This window comes from Garra rufa, chromosome 22 (assembly GCF_049309525.1).
Source record: "Garra rufa chromosome 22, GarRuf1.0, whole genome shotgun sequence".
Taxonomy (NCBI): Eukaryota; Metazoa; Chordata; class Actinopteri; order Cypriniformes; family Cyprinidae; genus Garra; species Garra rufa.
The window spans coordinates 14315423-14342868 of NC_133382.1; the positions used below are offsets into that span (position 1 = coordinate 14315423).

Consider the following 27446-nt stretch of genomic DNA (forward strand, 5'->3'; position numbering starts at 1 on the left):
ACTAGCGCAGTGTCTGTTCTCGAAGCAAGCTCTGCCTGCGTGAGGCGCGCCGCTTCCAACTTGCAATGTTCTATTACAATTTATTAATTCTGAACATGTTATGTGTCCATATTGCACCAAAATCCAACACTGCACTCCTTTGGGTCCACAGCAAAAATCGATTGGATGAACTGTTCTCGACATAATAAAAATGCAAACAGAAAGACATTCCTGCCTTTATTAGAGGGAAGAATATGTTCAGCCCCTGCCTCCGAAGCTCAAAAAATGGTATTCGGACCAGCCCTAATTTTAAGAAGTTTGATTACATTCTATTTCGATTTGAATGCAGAATTGTTCTTTAAATAACAAATAAATAGGTATGCAATACATTGCATCTGTTTTGTCTTAGTTAGGAAAGTTTGGTGCCTGTAGTTTCTTCTACATGGTGGAAGGAAGGTATAAGGTGGAAGGTATGCAGTTTATTATTAATTCAACAATGGTATCGGATCGGTATCGGGTATCGACAGATATACAAAGCCCAGGCATCGGTATCGGTATCGGGACTGAAAAAGTCGGATCGGTGCATCCCTAATTAACGTTACTTTCATTTTCGGAAGGAAAGAGCCAATCCCGATCTACATATGTGTCTATGTTCGTGCGAATCATTAGTGATGCAGCTTCATCCACAGCAGAAGTGAGTATAAGGGTTTTTTTATGCATCTTTGCAAATGGCCTTTCTTAATAATGTCCTTGTTGGCAAGTTTCGCAGCTAAACACGGCTAAATGCAGCTAAAGTAAACATTACGGCTCATCATCCCACGCAGAGAGAGGCGGGGCGAGCAGAGCTCATTTGCATTTAAAGGGGCATGCAATATAATGAGTACATTTTTTGCAGAGCTGATTTTGACAAGGTATAAGGGTGTTTTTTCACACTACTATTGAGAATTTTTAACCAAAGTATATTATCACAAACCTGCTATCCCCTCCATCGTTCTGGCAAATGTACGCTCATTGGAAAACAAAATGGACTACATCCGACTACTACGATCATCTCAGAGGAATGTAAAGGACTGCTGTGTTTTTGTGTTCACGGAAACATGGCTCAGCGACAGTGTCCCGGACCGCGCCATTCAGCTCGACCAGCTGACATGCTATTGTGCCGACAGGGTTGTTGTCGCAGGAGGTAAGACCCACGGTGGTGGACTTTGTGTTTACATCAATGACGCCTGGTGCCGCGATGCTGTTGTGGTCTGCAAATACTGCCCACCAGTGTTGGAGTTTATGGTCATTAAGTGCCGGCCGTTCTATCTACCGAGGGAATATACAGCTATACTGCTGTTTGCTGTGTACATCCCTCCCACCTCCAATGGCAACAACAGGAGTGAAGCATTGAATGAACTGTACCAGCATATAAGTGAGCAGCAGACAGCCCACCCTGATGCTTTTCTCATCGTGGCTGGGGATTTCAATCATGCAGACTTAAAAAGTGTGTTTCCCAAAATTCAGCAACACATTGACTTTCCAACACAGGGAAATAACACGCTGGACTATGTTTACACCACCCAGAGAGGAGCTTACAAAGCTTCCCCCCTCCCCCACCTCGGTGCCTCTGACCATATCACTGTTATGCTAATGCCCTCTTACAGACCGATCGTTAAAAATAACCAAACCGGTTTGTACGCAGATACAAGTGTGGCCAGAGGGGTCTTCAGAGGCTTTACAGGACTGCTTTGACACCACAGACTGGAATATGTATAAGCAGGCTGCCACTTACAATAACACCACTGACCTCCAGGAGTACACAGAGACTGTTACAGCCTACATCAACAAATGCACTGAGGATGTAACAGTCACCAAAACCATCACTGTCCGTGCCAACCAAAAGCCATGGATGACAGGGGAGGTCTACAGGCTGCTGAAAGCTCGGAACGCTGCCTTCAGAGCTGGAGACGAGGCGAGCCTGAAGACAGCTAGGGCCAACCTGTCCATCAGTGGCATCAGAGAGGCTAAGAGACAGTACTCCAGAGGAATATCTCGTCGCTTCAATGACAGCAGAGACACACAGAGCCTGTGGCGGGGCATACAGACCATCACAGATTACAAGCCCCCTCCACAGACCTGTGACAGCACCATCTCCCTGCTGAACAAGCTGAACACCTTCTTCGCTCGCTTTGAAGTGCAAAACAGCACCACTGCACAAAAGACCCCACCCCCTCCTGGTGACCAGGTGATGACTTTGTCCCCGGACAGTGTGAGGAGATCCCTCAGCAGGATCAACGTACGCAAAGCTCCGGGTCCTGACAACATTCATGGTCGTGTACTTCTTCACAGACATCTTTAACATCTCACTCTCCCAGGCTGTCGTCCCCACCTGTTTCAAAGCAACCACGATCATTCCGGTGCCAAAAAAGTCACCTCCCTCCTGCTTTAATGACTACCGTCCAGTTGCACTTACTCCCATCCTCATGAAGTGCTTTGAATGGCTAGTCATGCAGCACATTAAAACTGTTCTACCCTCCTCCCTGGACCCCTTCCAGTTTGCATATCGGCCCAACCACTCGACCGATGACGCCATCTCCACTGCACTCACACATCTGGACAAAAAAGACTCATATGTCCGAATGCTGTTCATTGACTTCAGTTCAGCATTTAACACTATTATACCACAACAGCTCTCTCAAAAACTGGTCCAGCTGGGGCTCAACACCTCACTGTGTAACTGGCTGTTGGATTTCCTCACAGGAAGACCACAAGCAGTACGGGTCGGCAGTAATACATCCAGCACCATCATTCTTAACACGGGGGCCCCTCAGGGGTGTGTGCTGAGCCCCCTCTTCACTCTGCTGACCCACGACTGCACTCCGTCACACAGCTCCAACCTCTTCATTAAGTCTGCGGATGACACGACTGTGGTGGGTCTCATTAGCAACAGGGATGAGACAAACTACAGAAGTGAGGTGAGCCGCCTGGCCGCATGGTGCAGAGACAACAACCTCTCTCTGAATGTGGAGAAAACGAAGGAAATTGTTGTTGACTTCAGGAGAGCAAACACTCAGCATGCTCCTCTGACCATCAACGGTGCATCTGTGGAGAGAGTGAACAGCACCAAGTTCCTGGGTGTGCACATCACTCAGGATCTCTCCTGGACAAACAACACCACTGCACTGGCTAAGAAATCACAGCAGCGTCTCTACTTCCTCCGCAAACTGAGAAGAGCAAAAGCACCGGCCCCCATCATGTACACATTCTACCGAGGAACCATCGAGAGCATCCTGTCGAGCTGCATCACTGTGTGGTTTGGAGCCTGCAATGCATCCTGCCAAAAAACCCTCCAACGCATAGTCAGAGCAGCCGAAAGGATCATTGGTGTCCCTCTCCCCTCTCTCCAGGACATCTATAGCACCTGTCTCACCAAAAAAGCCCTCTGCATAGCAGCAGATCCATCCCACCCTATGCAAAGCTTCTTCAGCCTGCTGCCATCAGGGAGGAGACTGCGGAGTCTCCAGGCCAGGACCAGCAGACTGAAGGACAGCTTCATCCATCAGGCTGTCAGGAAGCTTAACTCTTTACCGGCTCTGCCCCCACTCCCTTCTGCCCCAAAATTTCCTGAACTGCGACACACACACACACACACACACTCACACATACTCAAACACACTCACCCACCGACCTGCAACAGTCACTTGTGTAGTTTGGTGCTCTGCTAACTACCTCTTACTACACTCAGACTACCTCTAAAGACTTGTCTGCTATAACTGTTACTTTATTACACTTATAAGCTCCTTTTGCACCTTATTCTTTTTGCATTTGCACTACTCTGTCCGGTTTGCACTGTTTGCACTGTGCCATGTGCCCTTACTTGTATATTGTTTTTGTCAATTATATATGTATAATTGTATTTATTTGTAATTTTAAATTCCTACCTTTTGTATTTAATGTTACGTGTATGCACCTAGGGTCTGAGAGTAACGCAATTTCAACTCTCTGTATGTCCGGTACATATAGCAGAATTGACAATAAAGTTGACTTTGACTTTGACTTATAGACTTTTCATTAAGACCCTACAGAATCATATGAACTTGTGGAAAATGGGCATCCGATGACCCCTTTAAACTACTTCAGTCTGTGTGCACTGAATTTATTTAATCACGAGTTTCATAATTTGAGTTGAATTACTGAAATAAATGAACTTTTCCATTATCGCACAAGGGAGTTTTTTATTTTTATTTTTTCTATCTTTTGCTGTTTGTTTGTATTGGCTTTTGTCTGGTGAGCGTTTTTAAGCATTTTGACGTGCTGACTAAAAGCGCTGTCGATTAACGTGAGCTGGTCGACATGGCAGCGTCTCAAAGTTTGGATAACTTAACACAGATACACGTCATCAAAGTTATCCCTGCAAAGCGCTGCTCTGTTAAAGAATGCACCATTGCGTTTGCTCAAGTAGTTGGATACGCAAGCAAATTGTCTGCAGCTAGAATGAATAGCGCTGTAGTGGTTTTTCTGGATAATGTGGAGATTTGAATGTGAGGTTCTTTAGGCATCAGTTCTCGGACCCCTCCTCTTCTCCATATACACTACATCACTGAGTCCCATCATACAGGCACATGCCTTCTCCTACAATTGCTATGCTGATGACACACAGCTCTATCTTACATTTCAACCAGATGATCCAACGGTAGCTGCACGGATCTTAGGCTGCCTGGCAGACATCTTGGCATGAATGAAAGAACATCACTTACAGCTCAATCTGGTAAAGACTGAGCTCCTTGTCTTTCTTGCCACTCCAACTCTACAGCATCACTTCACCATTCAGTTAGGTTCATCAACAATTACCCCATCAACTTCAGCCAGAAATCTTGGTGTAATCTTTGATTACCAATTGAGTTTTAAAGATCACATAGCTAAAACAGCTCGATCTTGCAGGGCCCATGTCACACCTCTCTTTATCTCCCTGAACTGGCTACAGGTTGCAGCTCGCATCAAGTTCAAGACACTGATGCTTGCATATAGAACAGTCACGGGCCCACCACCCGCCTACCTCCACTTACTATTATGAATCTACACTCCCTCCAGAAGTCTGAGATCCACTAGTGAGAGACGCCTCATTGTACCATCACAGAGAGGCATGAAATCACTTTCCAACTTCAGAAAAGATGAAATCCTTTAACTCTGGACAGAAAAGACATGTAATTCGTTCATGCCCTGAGAAGTAAAATTTGGTATTGCTTTAGAATGAAAATAGAAATGAAAAGCAGGCAAATGAAGACAGAAATGACGAACAGAGACAGTCAGTGCAGGAAAAAGAGATGGAAGTGATCATGGAGAATGTAGTAAAGGAAATTTGAAAAATGTTGTGAATGAAAAAAACAAGTAATGATGCCAACTTGATTGGAGTAGAAGATGAGGGAGATACTGATATGGTAGAGGATGAAAGTGTTTTTTAAACACATGCAATAAAACAGAAAATGAAGAAAAAATGTCACTGGAAGAGATCAAGGAAAATAACTAGAAATGAAATGTTAAGGAAATGTGATGAAAAATCTGCAATTTAGATGGAATCAAATTGCAAACATTGATGAGTCTGCACTAGAAAGTGAAAGTGAATCTTCAGGGTCTGTGAATTCGTGTCACAAAAAAATCTGTTAGAAGTGCTTATAGACTTTTTATATAGACTGGAGTTTGAATTTGAAAATTCCTTCAAACAACCAAAGGAATGAAAGGGGTGACCGTGGAAGACTATTTCCCTGATTGCGAACCTGGAATGTATTACCTGGAATGGATGGTCTCCCCGTTGAATTTTACAGGACTTTTTGGTCCATAATAGGGGAAGATCTGCTTGCAGTACTCAATGATAGGGATTGCTACCATTGAGTTGCAGAAGAGCAGTCATAACGCTTCTCCCTAAGAAGTGGGATTTGAAAGATATAAATAATTGGCGACCTGTTTCACTTCTGTGTACCAATTTAAAAAATGTATCTAAGATTTTGGCAACAAGGCTGAAGGAGGTGGTTGGTTTGGTCATTGATTATGATTAGACTTACTGTGTGCCTAATAAGTCAATCTTTGATAATATATTTTTAATTTGGGATATTTTCCAGTCTCTAGGTTACTGGACTTAAATACTGGTCTTATTTCTATAGATCAGGAAAAGGTACAGTATTTGACCGGGTGGAGCACATGTACGCTGAAGGAGTTCAGGTTCAGCTCAGGTTTTATAGCCATGATCAGGGTCTTGTATCAGGACACTGAGAGTGTGCTGAAAATAAATAGTGTTTTGTGTGTGCCTTTTTAAAGTTCAAAGAGGGATCAGACGGATGTGCTCTTTCAGGAATGCTATATGCTCTGGCTATTGAACCTCTGCTTGTGAAAATTAGAGATAGTATTGATGGTTGGTCCATTCCATACTCAAGTCAAAGAATTAAGATATCGAATTATGCTGATGGTGTTATTGTTTTAATCAAAGACCAAAATGATATAATGGTTTAAAGAATAGTATTGATCTTTTTGCCCTTATTTCCTCTGCCAAAGTAAATTGGTCAAAAAGTGAAGCAGGGTCATTCCGTGTCAAATCAACCAAATTTCAAAAACTTCCCTGGCTCAAATTTTTGATTCAATTTTTTTCTGAGGAAATATAGGTATGTATAGTGATGAAAGCCAAAAGATTAAATGTCATGGATTTATATTTACTGAGTAATCGACTATTTTGTAGAAGAATGTAAAAATGGCAATTTTCATCTGGGATTTAGAGTCAAGATACAGGAGGGTAAAAATAACTTTAAAAAGATGGCACTATTATTTTCTTATTTTTACACAGATATCCATAGTTCTATTAGTAAAATCTGTTGACTTTAGCAATCTTTGTCGCATTATGTGCCAATGGTGACCATTCAAAAATGGGGAAACAGCACTTTTCAAGTTTTTCTCCATAGTTTGCATACCTGCAACTCAAGAAGTAATAAAGATATTCCCTTTTAGATATTGGGTCTTAACAAACAATCCTTTGGGCATCTTTGTTCGTAATGCCCATATGAGATTTGGTTCCAGAGAAATTGGAATTTCAATATGGCTCCAGGAGTAAATTGTTCAAATTTTCAGTGGTCAGAAACCAAATGTGGGTCAGTTTGCAAAAATATAATACTTCTTTTCTTTCAAAGAGGAATGTCTGAAGAACAAATAATGTTAAAACTAGAGCTGTATCTAATTTCTTTCTGTCAAGACAACTGCATTGCACATACCAGTCTAAGTGCCATAAATATTCTCTTTCCAAAGTTCTCAAGAAGTATTAAAGATATCACAATATGATTTTCGATTCTAGTTCTTCATAAACTTTTCTTAATTTACCAGGCCCTACATCATTCAGACATGGGGATCTCAACGAGGCTCCATGTCCAGATTGCTGAATATTACCCATTTTCAGTGCTCTAAAAACCAAATGTTGGTCCCTTTGTGTACAGCTGATTCTTATTTAAAGAGCAATCTCTGAAGAAGAAATAATGTTAAAATTAGAATCTTGTTTCCCTCTATCAAAACATTTGCATAAAACATACCTGTTTGAGTCTCATAAATATTTTTTTTCCAAAATGTGTGTGCCTGTAACTCAAGTAGTATTACAGTTTTTGTCAATTGCTTAAACACATTTCTTGAAATTACACCTCTTATTTGCGAAACTCTAAACACAAATCCACAACTTCTAACTCAATTCCCTAAACTTCCTATATTGAGGTCAAAATGAAGCTCTCCACTCAAAACAACTCAATCTTGCTGAAAAACCAAACCTTGCTCTCAGACATGACACACAAATCCTCAAAAACACACACACTACAACACAACACTGATGAGATAAATTCAAAATAATACTACGAAAACTAAAAATAAAAAACTTTTCACATGATGAACACAACAAATGTATGCATTTGCAAGTGTTTTATTCCTTAATTTAATCTACTGTAATTATTCTGCCCAAATCCTGTCTTTGGTCTGGGACAGGCCAAAGAACCTCTTCAGCATCACAGGCTAAATTAGCCCTGGCCAGGCAGCAGGGGTAAAATCCACTTGCATGCCTGATCCAACCCTGGCACTCATCAACTAAAATATATGAGACTGCTTGTCTTCTTGCCCTTGCCCTTCCACGTTGTCATCGCCATCATCCTCCTTCTTCTCCTCCTCTTCCTCTTTCACCTCCTACTCTTCCTCTTCAAAATTACACATTACTGTATGTGGGACATTGATTGAAAAAGACTGGATAGGATTCAGTTACACTCGTACTAGTAGTCTGACAAAAAAATAAAATAAAAACTAATTACAACATCATTGTGAAATAGAAAAGAAAAAGAAATATGGGCACAAAGGTGAAAATAAAAATTAGAAAGTCCACTGTCAGAATTTGTAACTCCTGCATTGTCCTCTGTCTATATATGCTTTCCAATTGAAGGTTCATGAGATGTACCTTTGAGCTATTTCAGAGAACTGCTTTATCATTGGTTGATCTATATTATCAACCAAGATTCACTTGAATAATTCATGGCAAATTTTCAAAAAGTCTAATAGAAATGTGAAGAATATATGATTGACAGTTTATGACAACTAGATTAAAAAATTTGCATTTAGGTAATGACTTATACGATGAGCTAATGACTTGATGTTTTGAGGGGTAAGACTATTGCACAGAGAACTATATAATACATTTTGAGCAACATGACAATTGCAACTGATAATGTAGGAAACCACAGACAAATGCATATAATCAGTTGTATGAATGTACCAAAGCAATCGCAAGCTGACTTTGGCTCTTTTGTCTCCATCGAAGGTTCTGACTGGTGAGTGCTAAATTTTGACTCCTAGTGTTTCCACTTGGGTAATTGTGTGCTAACTGAGCTCAAACTTCACAGACTTGAGTGAACAATATTGAATGCTTGTGCTTTCTAAATGACCACATGGTGTAAGCACTGAGAAATGTATGGATTTGTGTGTAGAGTTTTGCAGTAACAGTTCACCAAATATAACTCATGTGTCCAAGCAGGGAATAGTGTTTATTGTTTAGGGAAATGGGTGTGCTTTTTCAAAAATGGCGTTATAGTTTTGAAATTTTAGTTCAAAAGACTGGCTATAGCGTTTTAGCAATTGAGAAAAACTGTAAGACCCAATATCTAAAAGGGCATTAAAATATTTTTAATAGTTCTTGAGTTACAGTAGGGATGTGCGGTATACCGATACTGTGAAAATACCGGTATGTATTATTTTTTAAACGGTACAATATCAAAAGTTTGCTCAGTTCGGTATTTCATCCGCTGTTCCGATTTTCACCACTATGCGGCAGTGTTCCGCAAACTGGCGTAAAACCGGCAAGCGTGATAACAGACGAACGGCGATGGATCACACAGATGAAACGCGCTCTGCAGCTATCAAAGGAGCTAGCAAAAAAATAAAGACTGAAAAGATATGTATATGTGAACCCATTTTATTCAGTCCCAAAATCACAATCCAACCTGTATCCTCTACTCTGTAGGTTTTTTGTTGTTGTTGTTGTTGTTGTTGTTGTTGTTGTTGTTGCATTCTGGTTGCATTCACATTTTCTTTGTGATAAAGACTGAAAATATATTAAGAGATTACTTTATTTTAATTAGATCTCTTCAGTTTTGTTTCTTCTAAAATCAAAATTGTAGTTTTTATTATTTTTTTGTAACAATTTCTTTGCACAGTTGTTCATAGAGTTTCAAGCACTGTGTTTAATAAAACTGTTTTCAATTCACCTATTTTTGCCTGTTTCCTTTTTTTTTTTTTTACCTATCGATACCAAGGTATTAGATCCTAGTATCGTACCGAAGTCAAAATTGTGGTATCGAGCCATCCCTAAGTTACAGGCATGCAAACTTTGGAGAAAAACTTGAAAAGTGCTGTTTCCCCATTTTTGAATGGTCACCATTGGCACATAATACAACAAAGATTGCTAAAGTCAACAGATTTTTACTAATAGAACTACCAATATCTGTGTAAAAATAAGATACTGATGCTGCCATCTTTAAGTTTTTTTTTCCCCCTTTACCCTTTAATGTGTAAATATTCATCAATGGCATTTAATATTTTGGCTTTCATCACTAAACATGTCTAACTTTCTTCAGAATACGTTTTAGCAAAATTGGTTGAGATAACACGGAATGACTCAACATTACAGTATTTTACAATTGCTTACACACTAAAATTAAAAATAACACACAGTTAGTGAAACCTGACACCCAAGGAGCAAAACCTCAGCCCAAATCTACACAACTATAAGCACATTCTCAGCCTCACACTTTTTGCAAAACACTACACACATTGTTTTGCAAGACACTAAACACAATTCTTTACATTAGACACAGAAATCTACAGAAATGTCACTTCTTTGCCATTTTAAGGCACTGCTTTCCAAAATACTACACATACTGTATGAACCAATTGATCAATCATGGCCATCAGGTGTGCAGACACTTTGGTGCTTAACTGTAAACTCAACAATCAAGGAGTAAGCACTGTAAAAAGGCAGTAAGTTGCAGTAAGAGCAATAAGGAGAAACATATTTTACCATAAAGCTATTTTAAATGTTCCGGGCCAACGCTGTGGGAACATCACTATATATGCTGCAATAATGCAGAATGGGCTCATTACACTGGCATGCCAAAATAGGTCCTTACAATACAGAACACATACTCACATTTTTAGACAGACAAATTATTGGACAGACTAGATATTGGACTAATGCAACCAGAAACTTGTTCCATCATTACAGTACCTCCCACAACACTCTCCCTTCCTTTCCTTTTTCCTTTACGCATGGCAGTGGAAGGTTTAGGATCTCCGACCCTATGTTATGCCCCTCATTCAAGCTATGGAGGAGGCCTGTGTGACCTAATAGAAGCCGATTCGAGAAAATGCCATCCTGTGAGGGAGGACATTGGCTGTCCCTGCTGAAAAAAAACAGCTAAAACCAGCCTAGGCTGATTGGCTGGTCTTAGCTGGTTTAAACTGAAAGTAGTTGGTTTTAGCTGGTCACTCAGCCTGGCCAGTCTGGTCAGGCCGATTTTAGCTGGTGGCTTCCCAGCCTGACCAGCTAAGACCAGCTTGACCAGCCTGGCCAGGCTGGGAAAGTAGCCAAAACCCCTCTAAAACCAGCCTGCTGACCAGCTATGACCAGCTAAAACCAGGCTGGTTGACCAGCTAAAACCAGCCAACCAGCCTAGGCTGGTTTTAGCTGTTTGTTTGTTTGTTTTTTTTCAGCAGGGGTAATGTGTACAAAGTGCCCATTTTCAGCTACATGAAGAGATGATGATGCTAAGGTGTTTTTTTTTCTCCACAAAAGTTTATGTATTATATTGTATTTAGAATATGTTCTGATTTTCAGTACAAAATGCAGCCTAAATGCAATGATGTACTGAAGGATTTTAAATGTGGTGAAAAATAAATACTTTCATCAAGGTGTAATACTTGTCTTGTGTGTTGTGTTTGGACAATATATTCATATTCTTTAACAATATCTCAAAAAAAGAGAAAAAAAAATCAAACTCAGACTGTATCATTAGAAAGGTAGAATTGTTACAAGTGTTTAAGATTGAGCACAGCAGTGTCTAAGTGGTTCAAACAGAATCCGACTGTATGAACCATGTGTGTGCCATATGGTACCAAAACTGGCTTTTGTTAAGTTATTGTACAGTTTTGAATTAAGTGTTTCATTTTGCAAAAGATTTGTGATGTTGTGCTACTTGTGTGTGTTGATGTGTGAATTGTGTGTAGGGTTTTGACAAAATGAGCCTTGTTTTTAAAATTGTGCCTAAGCAATAATAAAAAACTCTAATGTGTGGAAAATGGGTTGGAGGTCCCCCTAAATTACCAGGAGACTTGTCATGGAAAAGTGATGGGATAAAGTATTTGGGAGTTTATCTGGGGAATAATTTTATGCTGCAAAGAAACTAGGAAGATGTTTTAAAAAAGGTAAAAGGATTACAAGCTATTATTACTTATACATCTGGCCAGCAGAAGAGTAGCTTTTCGACTGTTGTTGAAAATACTTAACTGGACCAGTGGATTTGGTCTGAAGGAAAGTAACTGACATTATTTTTAATAGGTTCAGTGGATTGAATTTGAACTCTGGACTCTTTTTAATGGACTCCAGCAAACTACAGATTACTGCATCAATTCAATTCTACAAATGACTTTTTAACATCTGGCAGCTATTTAAGAAACGAAGGGAAGATACAACAACTCTGTACTGACTCCTTGAGGAACCTCTTGTTCATGGAGCGAGGTTGGATGTGGCCTGTAAAGTCACACCAGGATTATCTCAAATCTTATGTTTATCAAAGGTTCTAAAGCTATATAATTTAACGGACATTGGTGGGCCTGGGCTAAGCAATGCTTAAGCAATTGAAGCAGAAATGTTTTTTTAAAAAGATTGAAAGGTCGAATCTTGATTGATTTTAAGTTTTATAAATTGATTAATGATTATGAAAGTTTTTTGCATAAGTGGGGGTATAATGGAGTCATTTGTACAGGAGTGGATGGAATGTTGTTTTTTTAATTTGGTGTTGGAGTAAGTATTAGCAAAAAACGTCTCGGGTTACGTATGTAACCCTGGTTCCCTGAGGGAACGAGACACTGCGTCATCAACGCTGTGGGGAATGCCATTGGCGAGCCCGCCTCTGAATCAGTCTGTAGCCAATAGGATGACGGGAGTGACGTCACCGGGGGCGGTGACGTAGGCGACCAGGAAGTATATAAGCATGTGCGTTTCAAACCGGCTTCAGCTTCCAGGAATGAAGCGAAGCGCGGCAGGAATGCGGGAATTATGGTCAGAGACGCAGTGTCTCGTTCCCTCAGGGAACCAGGGTATACATACGTAACCCGAGACGTTCCCTTCCGGGAACTCAACGCTATGATGTCTTTCTAGAACTCCCGGGAGCAGGGCGAACGGAAAAAAGGCGTACAGACAGAGCCTCGGCCACGTCTGTACCATGGCGTCCAGTCCCAATGGAGCTGGAGGCACTAGAGAGAACCAGAGGGGACCTTGCGATGTCTGTTGAGTCGCAAAAGGTCCACCTGAGCCTGGTCGAACACTCTCCATATCTGCTTCACCCCTCGGGGTGAAGCATTCCATTCTCCGAGCCTCAGCCGGGCATCTGCTCTTGAGTGCACTGTTGGAGGAAAGCGTATGACCCAGGGGATTCTAACCACTGACAAGCACCGAAAAGGGGCGTGGAAGGCCAGTAATTCCGCCACGTACACCTTTTGGGTGGAGTGGGTCAACCCTGCGGAAAGCGAGACTACAGCGACTTCAGTACTGTACCAATTGGGCAGTAAGCTGAGTCATATTTGGTGCTGGTTACACCACGCAGTAAACCACTTTCCCTTAAGGCCATAGGACTTCCTCATAGAGGGAGCTCTGGAGTAAAAAGGATGGTCTCAGCAACCGAGAGACCGGTCTCCATGAGATGTGCCCCCTCAGGGGTCACCCTCCAAAACTCCAGGGAGTAGAACGATCAGGGGGAAGGGCGTACAGACAAGGCCTCGGCCATGTCTGTGCCATAGCATCCAGTCCCGCAGGAGCTGGAAGCAGTAGAGAGCACCAGAGGGGTCATTGCGATGTCTCATGAGTCGCAAATGAGTCCCCTGAATCTGGCCAGACACTCTCTAACTCTGCTTCACTCATTCTGGGTGAAGCATACATCCCCGGGCCTTGGCCCCTGCCTCGACAGGACGTCTGCTCTCATAAAACACCAAGATTTCCTCCACATGTCCAGGGCACGTAGGCATTGCCGCGTGACCTTGAACTTGCGGAATGAATTTCCCCCCCGGGGAAAATCCCTTGGTCTTGAGCCACCACTGTAGCGGCCTCATGTGCAGCAGGCCAAAAGGTATCACGTTGGCTGCTGCTGCCATAAGATCTAACAGTACTTGAAACTGTTTGACAGTGAGTGACAGGCCTAGCTTGACCGCATTTGCTGCAGTAAGGATCGACTCGATCCGAGCAGGAGACAACCGTGCCTGCATCGTGGTCGAATCCCATACGACACCTAGATAAGTGGTTCTCTGTAATGGAGACAGCACACTTTTCTTGGCGTTGAGTCTCAACCCCAATTCTTTCATGTGAGCGAGAGCAGCACCTCGATGCTGCCTGGCTTACAGTGGTCGAGTATATGGATGCTCTGGAATCATGGAGGAGCCAGAGCCGCATCCACACCCTCTGCGAAAGTTCGGGGGGGAGAGTGCTAGGCTGAAAGAAGAGCTCCCTGCTGTTGTTGAGGAAGGATGGAGACATTCTTAGATCTATCGTGACAAATTCGTCCTCGGACCTGATTTGTGACGTAACCGCCAGTCTGAACTTCAGTTACTCTGACTGAAAGATTCAACTGTCTGAGATCTAGGAAGGGCCGTAGCCCCCCATCCTTCATGAAGAGGGACCACCTCGATGGTCCCTGTCTAGAGCCTGCTCGGAGCCCACCTCGGTGGAAGCCCCGCGTTGAAGGAGGGTTCTTTAGATATAGTAACCCTTCTTCACAGAACGCAGGACCCACGTAGATACTGTCGGCAGTCGTAATAACGCTGCCAGAAGTTCTACTGAGGGTACCAGCCTCTCGAGACTGGCCTCTATTTTGCCCTGAGCTTACAGCTCGGTGCCCTGTAACGGTGAACCGGCAGGAGACACCTGAATTGCAGCTGCAAGTGCGGGCGATTGAGGGAACGGAACGTCGGTGACGCTCTCCGTATCCACCTCCTCAGAGGAGGATAAACGGAGCACTGAGGGCCATTTGCTGGAGGAAGTACCGCCTAGCGGGCTTCCAAAACCAGCAATTGGCTGCCAGTTGTCCCTCCATCGATAACCAGACCCTGCTCTGGGTAGTAGTAATAAAAACGCCCCATATACAGGTCCCATGTAGATATATTCAGCAGTAGTATTCACGCTGCTCGAAATTCTACTAGGGGAACCAGCCTCTCAGACTGGTTTCTGGTACTACCTAGGGTTTTTAATTCAGTGCCCTGTAACAGCTCACTGGCAGGAAGCATCTGAATTAATCCCTCTAAAGACCCCCGTGGGGGTGGCGAACTCTCTAGCTCCGCTACGTTTCCGGGTGGAAAAACTAGAGAATAATGTTCGCGGGAGATTGCCGCGCCCTGTAACACAAGCAGGGTTGGCTGACAGATCTCCCTGTTTTAGCCGAGGACCTCTCAGACTGAAGCACGACCCTCAGATCGGGCTTTAGTTTTTGAAGCCCCCGGTCAGGAATGTTGCTAACCCCGTCCTCTAGGTATTACCTGAGGAAAAACGGACTGCAACGCTCCATTAAGAGCCTTTTATGTAAGAAGCTGATACACGGCCGGTTACTGCTCCCGTACAGCATCCGGCACGTGTACTTTTGCACATCAGGCTTGTATTATATATATGAGGCCTGGAAAGCAAAGACGGAGCTTCCAGTGATGATGCCAGACTGGGTGACAGATAGCTCGTAAGCGTCTGTTCAACCCCCGGCACCATCTTATACCCGTGCTCATTCAGCCCCCATTATCAATAGTAAACTATTCAAAAAAGGGGGTGAAGAGCGGGTTAAACTGGATTTTTCCGATCTAAACAGTGATTTTCTTTTAACTGTGTAGATTGGGAAAAAACAAAAAGGCTCCTTTTTGGAAGTGCAGATCTTAGTCCGAAGAAAACAAATAGTTTGCTTTCCTACGGCTCATCTCTAAAGCAGTGGTCAAAAATAATTACTTTATTATATGGATTGGCCATCGCTTTATTCAGTACTTCCAAAGCTCCTAACATTGAGGCAATCGGGGGGCGGTTGAATACTTTTGACAACGTTCTCCACATCAACCTCCTCGGAGGAAGACAAGAGAAATGTTGAGACCTCTTTCTGGTAGGAAGAACCGCAGCGCGGGCTTCCTCATCCAGTAGGAGATCATCCGATCTGCTATGCGGGGGAGGAGATAGGGGATTACCCGTCTCCATCCCTCTAACAGATCGAGCTGCGAACCACACGAGTGCAGCTGCCGCTCCGCCTTTTTTGCGGAAGCGGGGCCAGACCCGTGAAGAACGCTGGTGAAAACTCCCTCCTCAAAGAGAGTCTTCCGAGAACGGAGTATGTGCAGTGGAAAGCGCGCTTTCACACCGCAAACAGCCAGCCCCCTCAAGGGCTGACTGAGCATGCTCCGCACCCACACAGCCACACACAGACTGCGTGTATCCCCACCAGCAGAAAGCTTTCTCTGCCGGCAGGGAGGGACACGCTGTCTGTGAGGCTGCTAAACCGCTAGAAATACTTTTCCCCCTTTCTAAGTTGGTAACATATCCACTCAAATAAAAGTTGTGCAAACTGGCACAGAAAAGCAGTGGAATGAAACAGACAAACAGACACAGAGCGCTTCGCTGAATGACAAAAGCTGAAGCCGGTTTGAAACGCACATGCTTATATACTTCCTGGTCGCCTACGTCACCGCCCCCGGTGACGTCACTCCCGTCATCCTATTGGCTACAGACTGATTCAGAGGCGGGCTCGCCAATGGCATTCCCCAAAGCGTTGATGACGCAGTGTTGAGTTCCCGGAAGGGAACAAGCAATACTGTGATTTTTTTCTGTTTTTACTTGTACTGTTTTTAATCCACAGTTGGAAGAAAAGTAAATAAGATTGCTGTATTGTTCATTGATAACCGTATACTGCAGTTTAAATGTTTACATTTTAGCTTATGTGTTCATAAAAGGCATTTTTCTGCTTTCTTTCTTGTTGTGTTCCATTTCCTTTGCCATAACAAATGACATAAGTTTAGTACCAAATTAAATATAAATACAGTATGAAAAACAGTAATTACATAATTATCCTGTATAAATGCAAAGAATTACTGTACACAAAAGAGTGTAATACTGTTAAAATAAAATATATTACAGCAAGATACTGTATTTTTTTTAATTATAGTACCATACTGTAAATTATGTTTACAGTACTAGTCCTATAAAAATACAGTCAATGCAGCTGCCAGTATTTTTACTGTAAAGATTTACAGTGTAAGGATGCCTCTATGTTTATAAATGGAAAGTCGAGGATGAGGACCATGCGAATTGATTACGGTTATCTTGTCCTTCCTGCAGCAGCACTTAGACACTCAAAGTATATATGCTGCTAGGCCAGCCTTTCATATTGAAAATGATGGTCAGCCAGTTGGCAGGGATGATCTGGTGGTCTAATTTTAGGATGTGTGACATGGCTAAACCCTCCTTGCCTGTCTAAGATCCACACCTGGGATTTGGCTTTAGTTCTGAAAGTCTTGACATATTTCCTTTTTGAAATAATCCAGTCAGTTTAGCTAATAGTGTTTTTTTTTTTTTTTTTTAGATTTACACGTTAATTAAGCATGTGAGCGAATACATACTCTTTCAGTCAGTGAGTCCTGCATGGATTTTGGGCTCAAGTGACTGTAAAGTTGTTCTCAAACCAAGAAAGTTTATGTTACTATCAACACTGTTCAGGGCGTAGGTTATAACCCTATTTTGCTTCCCACAAACTGGCTGCGGGGAATGCGGTTTGCACCGAGCATGTCTGCACTTTTCTCGGTTTTCACCTTCCACACTAGACAGTTTAGACTCTCTGAGGAGCTCTTAGTTTGCTTCAAGGGCTGCATGACCGCATACATAAGACAAGCGCTAGGGAAAATGTATTGAATAGATGGATGGATGTTCAGTACTGACGGTTGTACTCCTCCCTCTCTCTGCCACTTGTTTTTTCCCCCACCAATGTGTCTTCCCTGATCCATGTTTCCAAACAAAATCATTCCAAAGCCATTCATTCATCAAAAGATAACCAAAAAAGAAAGAATGGAGAAGACTAAAAATAGGACATCTGGCTTGGCTTTCAGCTGAAATTGCATTTAGTTGTGTTTGGAATAATTATTACTCAATTTCATAATAAACATCCTGCTAAGATTTTATATTTCAATATAATTCCTGCAGAAATGGACATGTTGCCATTGTTCTGATTTGAATAGCTTTCATCAGTTTTGTTAGCATTTGAAAAATATGGTGAAATTGTATAGTGTTTTTCCAATTGTGGAGTATGAATGACAAAAGTGTGTGTGGATTTTTAAAAATGTGGTTATTGCATGCATTTTGTCTGAAAGCAATGAAAAATGATTCACAATTTGGTCCACACAGACTTCTGTATAGCTGAATGTGTGAACAGTTTTGGAAATGTGGCTTCAGCATTGAACAATGCTTGTTAGCAATTGAAAAAAACTGTAATATTAGGTTATAGTTTTACATGTAATGTTTATAAATGGGACTCACTAAATTCCAGGGGTTTCATTACCACGACGTAAAATGGGCGTCCCTGGGGGCGTTGGGAAAACGCCCCTTTCTAAAAAAAAATTATTAAGAGAGGTCACCGATCATGCGCAGTAAGTCAGTTTTTTTGCGCGGGCATTTCAAAACCTAGCACTGATGGATAATGAAGGACAACACAGTCATACAGGTTATTTTTATGTTTTAAAATCTTAAATTTAAACGATTTTCGAAAACAAATAAACAGCCGTTATAGAAATGTAAAACGTGTAGCGTCTATTTACGAAAATAAATCATGGTTTACAACGGTATCGTGGCCAGGTAACGTTATTTCAAGACACTGTAATGTTATATGAATATAATTATGAAGGGCACGGAACCCCTGTGATTGTGGACAGGTATTTCAAAATACTGTATATGAATATAATTATGAAGTGCACGAAAACCCTGCGTTCGTGGACAGGTATTTCAAGATATTGTATATGAATATAATTATGAAGTGCACGAAAACCCTGCGATCTTGGACAGGTATTTCAAGATATTGTATATGAATATAATTATGAAGTGCTAGAAACCCCTGCGTTCGTGGACAGGTATTTCAAGACACTGTATGCATATAATTATGAAGTGCACGAAACCCCTGCGATCTTGGACAGGTATTTCAAGATATTGTATATGAATATAATTATGAAGTGCACGAAACCCCTGCGATCGTGGACAGGTATTTCAAGATATTGTATATGAATATAATTATGAAGTGCACGAAACCCCTGCGATCGTGGACAGGTATTTCAAGACACTGTATGCATATAATTATGAAGTGCATGAAACCCCTGCGAACGTGGACAGGTATTTCAAGACACTGTATGCATATAATTATGAAGTGCATGAAACCCCTGCGATCTTGGACAGGTATTTCAAGATATTATATGAATATAATTATGAAGTGCACGAAACCCCTGCGAACGTGGACAGGTATTTCAAGACACTGTATGCATATAATTATGAAGTGCACGAAAACCCTGCGTTCGTGGACAGGTATTTCAAGACACTGTATGCATATAATTATGACGTGCACGAAACCCCTGCGATCGTGGACAGGTATTTCAAGATATTGTATATGAATATAATTATGAAGTGCACAAAACCCCTGCGATCGTGGACAGGTATTTCAAGATATTGTATATGAATATAATTATGAAGTGCACGAAACCCCTGCGATCGTGGACAGGTATTTCAAGACACTGTATGCATATAATTATGAAGTGCACGAAACCCCTGCGTTCGTGGACAGGTATTTCATGATACTGCATATGAATATGAAGTGCACGAAAGCCCTGCAATAGTGGAGGTATTTGAAGCAAATTGCTTTTCCCTAACTGCGCATGATCGGTGACCTATGCAAATTCTCAAATAGGCCACGCCTGCCTGGTGACGCAATATCGATTACGCTGTACTGAAACCCCTGGAAAAAAGTGCATCCCGTTTATAAATAGCAGGTCAATTGCTATCCTCAACGTAAAGCAAGGTAATTTATAGTCAGTGGTGCAACACATTTTTGCTATCACCACAAAGGACAAAACTGATTTTCATTTTCTATTACAGACTAATTATTTTAATTTTTGCAAACAGACTAGTTAAACATGGCAGAATGTAAATAGCCCTACTAAACAAAATTTGTCGAGATATATGGCTGGAGTACGTTTAAAAGAAACTATAGTAATTTTACTGGGTATAAAATACATTAAAGCTTCGTCTTGACTACTTTTTTGAAAGAGTGGTATCTACATACTGCACAGCAACGTATTGCGTTATTGTAGGTCCTCATATCAAAGTTTAATGAGAATGCAGCGCATTTGACTCACCACTCCATGTTTGAATATCACGCCAGCTTCACTGTCCCGTTATCAGAGGACGTGGATGAAAACCGCCGAGGATACAAACTTTTAACTCTCTACTCCTATTATATTTACCAGTTGTTTCAATTCCGACTGACAGGGCACCTACACAGAGTATACTACTCCCCTACTCACTCAGCACTGATTATCTGCTAAAGTTCCCTTCGCCTGACGAAATGTATGGCAAGCAATTTTAGCATTTAATACACCTGGCTCTGCTAGTCGAACTCTATGTAAAAATACAAATTGCAGATATGTATTCTGCTATTTTGGCTTGACATAATGACGACTGAACAGTTGCATCTTTATTAGTCATAATTATAATTTGAAAAATCAGAATGGTTTCTGAATTATTATTATCATTATTATAATTGTTATTATTATTATTATTATTATTATTATTAATTATTATTTGACTTGTATAAAGATATCTGCAATGACATCATAAATACCTTAAATTGGTATGTCACACATAGGCAAAGCCAAGCAAACACAGAACACTCCCCCAATGTTAGCAATAATTATGTTCTATTAATGTTTGTTATTTTTAACACCATAAAATAACATCTCATTTTTATAACTACCTAGTGCTTGAAGTGGTATGGTACTGACCAAGTAAAGTGTTTTAGATTGGTGGTCAGAGGTTTAGTAATTCTGTATTGATTTATATAGTAAGCAGGAAGTTTAGTGGTATTTGGCGTCTCACTGTGGTCCTATTTGATATCACAGCTTTACATGTGCTTATTTATATTTAAAATATTGATTTAATCATTAATTGATTTATTGATTAATTGTGACACTGTACATGCAATATGAATTACGAATATTCAAAAGAATTTATTTATTTAATATAAAGATTAAATAAATAAATAATTCCACTTTAAGCACTGCATCCACCTTATTTTTTTCCGTAAGAGCGGACAAGGCAAATTTAATGTGTCTAGCTTCCGGTGTCATTTACTTCCAGCAACAATGTGCCCTTCACTTGCAGAAGCTTCAAGAGCACACATAAGTCTGAAGTAGTGAATTAATGATGGTTTTACTATAAATCCAAAGATAATGGTTACTATTGTTAAACTATAGTAACCACAAATTATCTATGGTTTTGCTACACTAACCCTAGTTTAACCATGGAATTTGTTGTAAAGCTAAATGCAAATGGGAATCCAATTGCCTAAAAAAAGACATTGTAATGTTATTATTGGATTCATTTTGACATTTAGGCAATTTAGAAAGCATAGTTTTGTTAAATCTTGAGTATTAAAGTTCTGTGCAAGAGAAATCAGGGCAAAATAAAGAGACTGGACTAGACTTTGACTAGTTTAATGCTGTAAAGTCTGGAGTGTCCAACTGACAGTCTAAAATGATTCAGTGACCACGCACTCAAAAAACATAAAAGACAATAATTTGTCACCATCTACTAGCAAGTATGTAAAGATGTAATCAGCACAAATAGTCACTTTGAGTGAATTAATTAGAACAAATCTTTCTAATGAACAAGTTTAAAAGATGTCACTGGGAAAACGTGTAATGTAGCTTTGTGGAAGGAGACGTGATATAAAAAAACACATCTAGTTTACAGATTATTAAAAATATAAACTATGTGTACAGGCAAATGGATGAACCTGGATGTGACACACCGAATTTAAGTGCATTCCTCTCATTGAAAACTATTACAAAGAAAAAACACTTAACGTGAGACCTTGTCTATTGCATTCATATTCAGGCCACATCTGCTTGCCTGTACATACAGTCAAGCCCGAAATTATTCATACCCCTGTCAAATTCTGACTTAAAGTTACTTTTATTTAACTAGCAAGTTTTGTTTTTTTTTTTTGACTGAAAATGACAGGCTTCTCCCAAAAGATAATAAAACGATGTGCAAGAGGCATCATTGTGGAAAAAAATATTTCTCAGCTTTTATTTACATTTGAACAAAAAGTGGCATGTCCAAAATTATTCATACCCTTTGCAAACTCTCACAGTCTATGGGAAAATCTAAAGTTCTGTACCATTACAAATAGTCTAAGCCAGTTGTGCTCAATCCTGTTCCTGGAGATCTACCATCCTACAAAGTTCAGCTCCATCCCTCATTAAACACACCTAAACCAGTTAATTAATCTCATAGACAGCATTTGATAGTTACAGACAGCTGTGTTGGAGCAGGGCTGGAACTAAAATCTGCAGGTAGGTAGATCTTCAGGAACAGGATTGAGCACCCCTGGTCTAAGCTGTTCTAAAGCATCCTAATTATCCTGATTCATTGGGAACAGCTGTTTTAATCAACTCGACAGGTGAAAAACAGAAGCTCTCTGCTGTAGGTTTGTGGACAGTCATGGCTAAGACAAAGGAGCTCACTAAGGACTGTGCATTGTGGCTGCTCACAAGTCAGGAAAGGGCTATAAGACCATATCTAAATTTTTTGAAGTTCCAGTGGCTACAGTGCAAAGTATTATTAAAAATACAAGACATTCCGCACAGTAAAAAATCTCAGAGGACGTGGTCGGAAGCCAAAAGTGACACCTGTGCTGGCCAGGAGGATAGTGAGACAGGTAAAAAAATATATCCAAGGATCACCACCAAGGCCATCCTGATGAATCTGGGCTCTGCTGGTGGCAACATCTCAAGGCAGACAGTCCAACGTACACTGCACACCGCTGGGTTCCACGGACGCAGACCAAGGAGGACACCACTTCTCTAGATAAGTCACACAAAAGCTCGCTTGGCCTTTGCAATTGTTCATCTGGACAAAGAAGAAGACTTCTGGTCTTCTGTTTTATGGTCAGATTAAACAAAAATGTAATTGTTTAGCTACAATGATGTAGCCTTAATTTGGCATAAAAAAGGAGAAGCCTTACCCTAAGAACACCATCCCCACCATCAAACATGGTGGTGGGAACCTTAATGTTTTGGAGGTGTTTTTTTTAGCTGGTGGATCAGGGAATCTAATCACAGTAAACGGCACCATGAAAAAGGACCAATACATCAAAATTCTCAACAACATCAGGCAGTCTGCAGAAAAACTTGGCCTTGGGCACCAGTGGACATTTCAGCACAACAACGACCCAAAACACACAGCAAAAGTGATGAAGAAATGGTCCTGACTTAAATCTAATGAGAATCTGTGGAGGGAGCTAAAGATCAGGGTGATGGCAAGGAGACCCTCCAACCTGAAAGAGTTGGAGCTCATCGCTAAAGTTGAATGGGCAAAAATACCAGTGGAGACTTGCAAAAAGCTGGTTAGCAATTATAGGAAGCGTTTGATTGCTGTAATAGCCAATAAAGGCTTTTCTATTGATTATTGAGAAGGGTATAAATAATTTTGGACATGCCACTTTTTGTTCAAAGGTAAATAAAAGATGAGTAATATTTTTTTTCCACAATGATGCATCTTGTACATCGTCTTATTATCTTCTGGGAGAGACGTCTGTGTCTTTTCTCATAAAAAAAAAAAAAACTTGCTGATTGAATAAAAGTAACTTTAAGTCAGAATTTGCCAGGGGTATGAATAATTTCAGGCTTGACTGTATATATTAATAAACTATACCAGATTTGATCTTTTTCATCTTCTTCTTCCATTAAGCCATGTTTTACCCCAAGAAAACACTTAACGTGCAACGCAGCACGTTGTGTTCTGGGGTAAATTCTGCTTGTCTGTTAAGGTAAGCTTTATTAATAAGGTGTATACTGAACTTGGTCCTCCAAACTGGTTTAAGCCAAGTTAATTAGTTTTAGAATGTCCTGTTTATCATTAGACCCCTATCCTGTGACCAATGCGTTTAAAAAGTCACTAAGCCAATTCTGACTTTTTAAGTCATATTTTCAACTTTAAGTTATTTCATCTTTGTATCTTGTTATTATGACTTAAGTAATTTCTACTTTATAAGTCATAATTTTGACTTTTTATCTCATGATTTCAACTTTTGAAATCATAATTTTGACTTTTTTAATCTTGTAATTAAGACTTTTACCCCGGGTTTCACAGACATGGCTTAAGCCTAGTCCAAGACTAAAATGTAAGTCTGAGGTGTTTCAACTGAAAGAAACCTGCACTGAATTATCTTAAAATATATTAGTGCTTTTGTTTTGTCTCAAGATGCACACAAGTGATGTTTTTTTAAAGCACATTTTTTAAAATGACTTAAATGTCCTAATTGAACTATGGCCTAATCCTGGCCTAGTCTAAGCTCTGTCTATGAAACCAGGCCTTAAAGTATTTTTTTAAAGTATCTCGCAATTATGACTTAAGTATGTCATAATTTTGACTTTTAAGGCATTTTTTTTTTTTCCTATGTGGCGGAAATCCATACATACAGATATCTAAATATGATTTTATAATTTTATGCTATGGTACGCCAACCACATCATCCTCCATTGGATGTATAGGCTAATGAGCAGCAATAAACCACATTTTAGCAATTTAGAAAGCCTAATCATACTTCTGTGGATATTTTGGTTAAAGTAACTCAAAAGTAGTGTAACACATTATTGTCACAATATCACAAGGATGAGACGAAAGACAGAGATGAAGTGCAAACCGAACAGTTTTATTGACAAGTTTGTAATGATGACATGCAGAAATAGATTGGGCAATGGATATGCTTATCTGAATGTCCTTGGGAGAGTAAACGGTTGTGTCCGTGGGGAGAATATGAAGAGTAGTCTAGAGAAACAAATGGGAAATCCAGCCAGGTGAACACGGAGAGGTCTGGAGCTAACATCAGAGTGTGAACGGTAGACCAAACAAAGGGGGACTGAGAGCATTTTATAAGGTGGGGCTGAGTGAGTGTAGGTGATTAGAATTCCGGTGATTGGAATGGGTGTGGCTGGTGTAGGTGGCTGTGGTAAATGCCTGACAATTATAACTTAAAGGTGCCATAGAATGCATTGATACAATATTTTAAATTGTTCTCTGATATCTACATAGAAGGTATATGACATGGGACAGGTCACAAATTTTACAGAAACGGTTTTACAGATAATAATAATGATGAGCTCTGCTCTGATTGGCTGTTTCACAGAGCGGCTCATTTAGCAGCTCACACAGCCTGAGCCGCTATTAATATGCGGGTCATTGAAACTGTCGTTTTGAATGCACAATCATTTTACTTTCGCTTTTGATTTGCGATTGCTGAGCTCTGTAGAACATTATACAACGCCGGCAGTACTTACCACATATTTTACAAGTTTAGATGCTTGTTAGCGATGCTCAGTAAATCATTTGCCATCGTCTGCGCAGTCATCTCTCCTTACTCTGTTTATGTGGTAATTGAAATCTTATGTACTGCAATGTAACAGACTACCGCTAGCAAGAAGCTAACCGTGTCCCTTTAGTGTCTCGCCTTATTTTATTAAAATGCATTATTTGTTTTCCTTGCCTTTCTGAGTACAGACACCAACACATCACTGAACTTAACATCTCCTGCACAATCTGGAACATAACATTTATGTGATCTGCCATTTTCGCTATTGTCCTCGCTTTGTAATATACTGTAGTGCATAATAGCAATGCTCCTCTCTAGTTCTTTTTTTTTAATGCCTAATGTTTTTGTTGTCTTTTGTGTGGTTGAAACACTTACCACATTTTATGATTTTATGATTTTATCACTTTCATTTAAAGGGGCAAAGCACATTTTGTGTCAGTGTGTTTATTGTGTTGCATTTGTGCTAAATATAATGTTGAAGTTCATAAACAGAAAACAACTAGCTTCACGCGCTGGTTTACCAAACATGCGCCAAATCTAACGCCAAAGGAGAAGCTCCTGCGTGGTGAAGGCGCTGGCGGGAATCAACTCTTTTCGACGACAGTCATCACTGGTTTCAAAGTAAGTGTTTAAAAAAAAAAAATATATATATATATATATATATATATATATATATATATATATATTAAATGTTTTAAGAAGGTTTTTGAAAAAAAAAATGGCCGTTTCTAGTCTTCTTATGGAATAATTGTAAGACTTAACATGGTGTAAACATGGTTATATTTGGTGCAAGGAGAAATACTGCTATGAAATTGTATGCCTTTTTAAAGGGAAAATATGAATTAAACTTACATGGCAGCGGTTGTACATCTATTAATGTTCTAACAAATGCAGTTAAACACCATATACTCGCCCGAAGGTCGTGTTGTACATGTATTAGAGCGCAAATATGAGCGACGAGTGAACATTTTTTACTTGAAAGAGATATTTGAGGCGAAGCTGCTAGAAAAGGAATGCTTTATATAACGTTACTCAGATAACGTTAAACAAAGTCTATTTTAGTTTGATCCAGTTAATGTATAATGTCTTTTTGTCTCGTGTTTACCATAACAGAAGCACATAACTTTAGCTGCAGCTTCTCTTCTATTTAACGTTACTCTTATCATTTAGAAGGCGGGAGTTCCATTACTGGAGCGTTGCAGTTTACTGTACTATACTGCATTACAATTTGTGGTAGGTTTACATAATAATGAACTGTACTGTAAGTATAAGGAATTCAGATTGGATGTTTTTGATGGAGGATTAAACTTTGACATTTTCTTTTCTTTCAGGTTAGGCACCAGCATGATTTGGCAGTGTAAGTTGTGTCACATGACCCTTCAGAAATCATTCTAATATACATATTTTTTTAAATGTTAATAAAGTTTCAGCTTTGCTCCACAGCTGAAAATAAAGTTTTAAAATGTATTTTACAAACAGTTTAAACAGTTATTTTAACATTTATTTTTTTTGACACTGTTATTTTTTTTACTGTATTTTTGAGCACATAAATGCAGCCTTGGTGAGCTGAACAGTCTTCCTTGTAAAGATTTACAAATTGTAGTTTTTACAAACTGACAAGTACTCTGTCATTATGTGAGTAATGTTGTAAATAATGTTTAGATTCTTACCCAGACCAATTGTTTTGTTTCGTTTCAGAAGACCTCACTACATCGCCAAGCACCAGTGGACCACCAAGGGATCATGGGTTTTTAGTGTTCTACTAAATAAAGTAAGTTTCTAACTTTTATTTAAGGAACTAGGCTTGTTTAGGCTTTGAGATTGTATTACTGGTTTCTGCTTTCTGGGTGTTTAAGTTTAATGTACAATGATCATGTACAGTTTTGCTCATAAGTTTACATAACCCTTGCAGAATATGCAAAATGTAAGTTTTATAAAAATGTAGTTTTATAAAATTTTATAAAAAGTAATAGGGATCATGAAAATTGCATGTTATTTTGTTAGTATATTAGTATTTTAGTATTTTTCTGGTATAGTTCACTTCCAGAATCACAGTTTACTGATAATTTACTC

General features: G+C 40.1%; 1 protein-coding gene across 1 annotated transcript in view; it reads right to left on the minus strand.

Moving 5' to 3' along the window:
* Positions 1–20326, minus strand: part of LOC141297361 (ADP-ribosylhydrolase ARH1-like) — a 115966-nt gene extending 95640 nt beyond the window's left edge. Inside the window, exon 1 of the mRNA XM_073827778.1 lies at positions 20137–20326. Within this exon, the coding sequence (XP_073683879.1) occupies positions 20137–20144 (8 nt within the window). The 5' untranslated portion in view covers positions 20145–20326. The remainder of the gene's footprint in view (positions 1–20136) is intronic.
* Positions 20327–27446: the final 7120 nt, after the last annotated feature.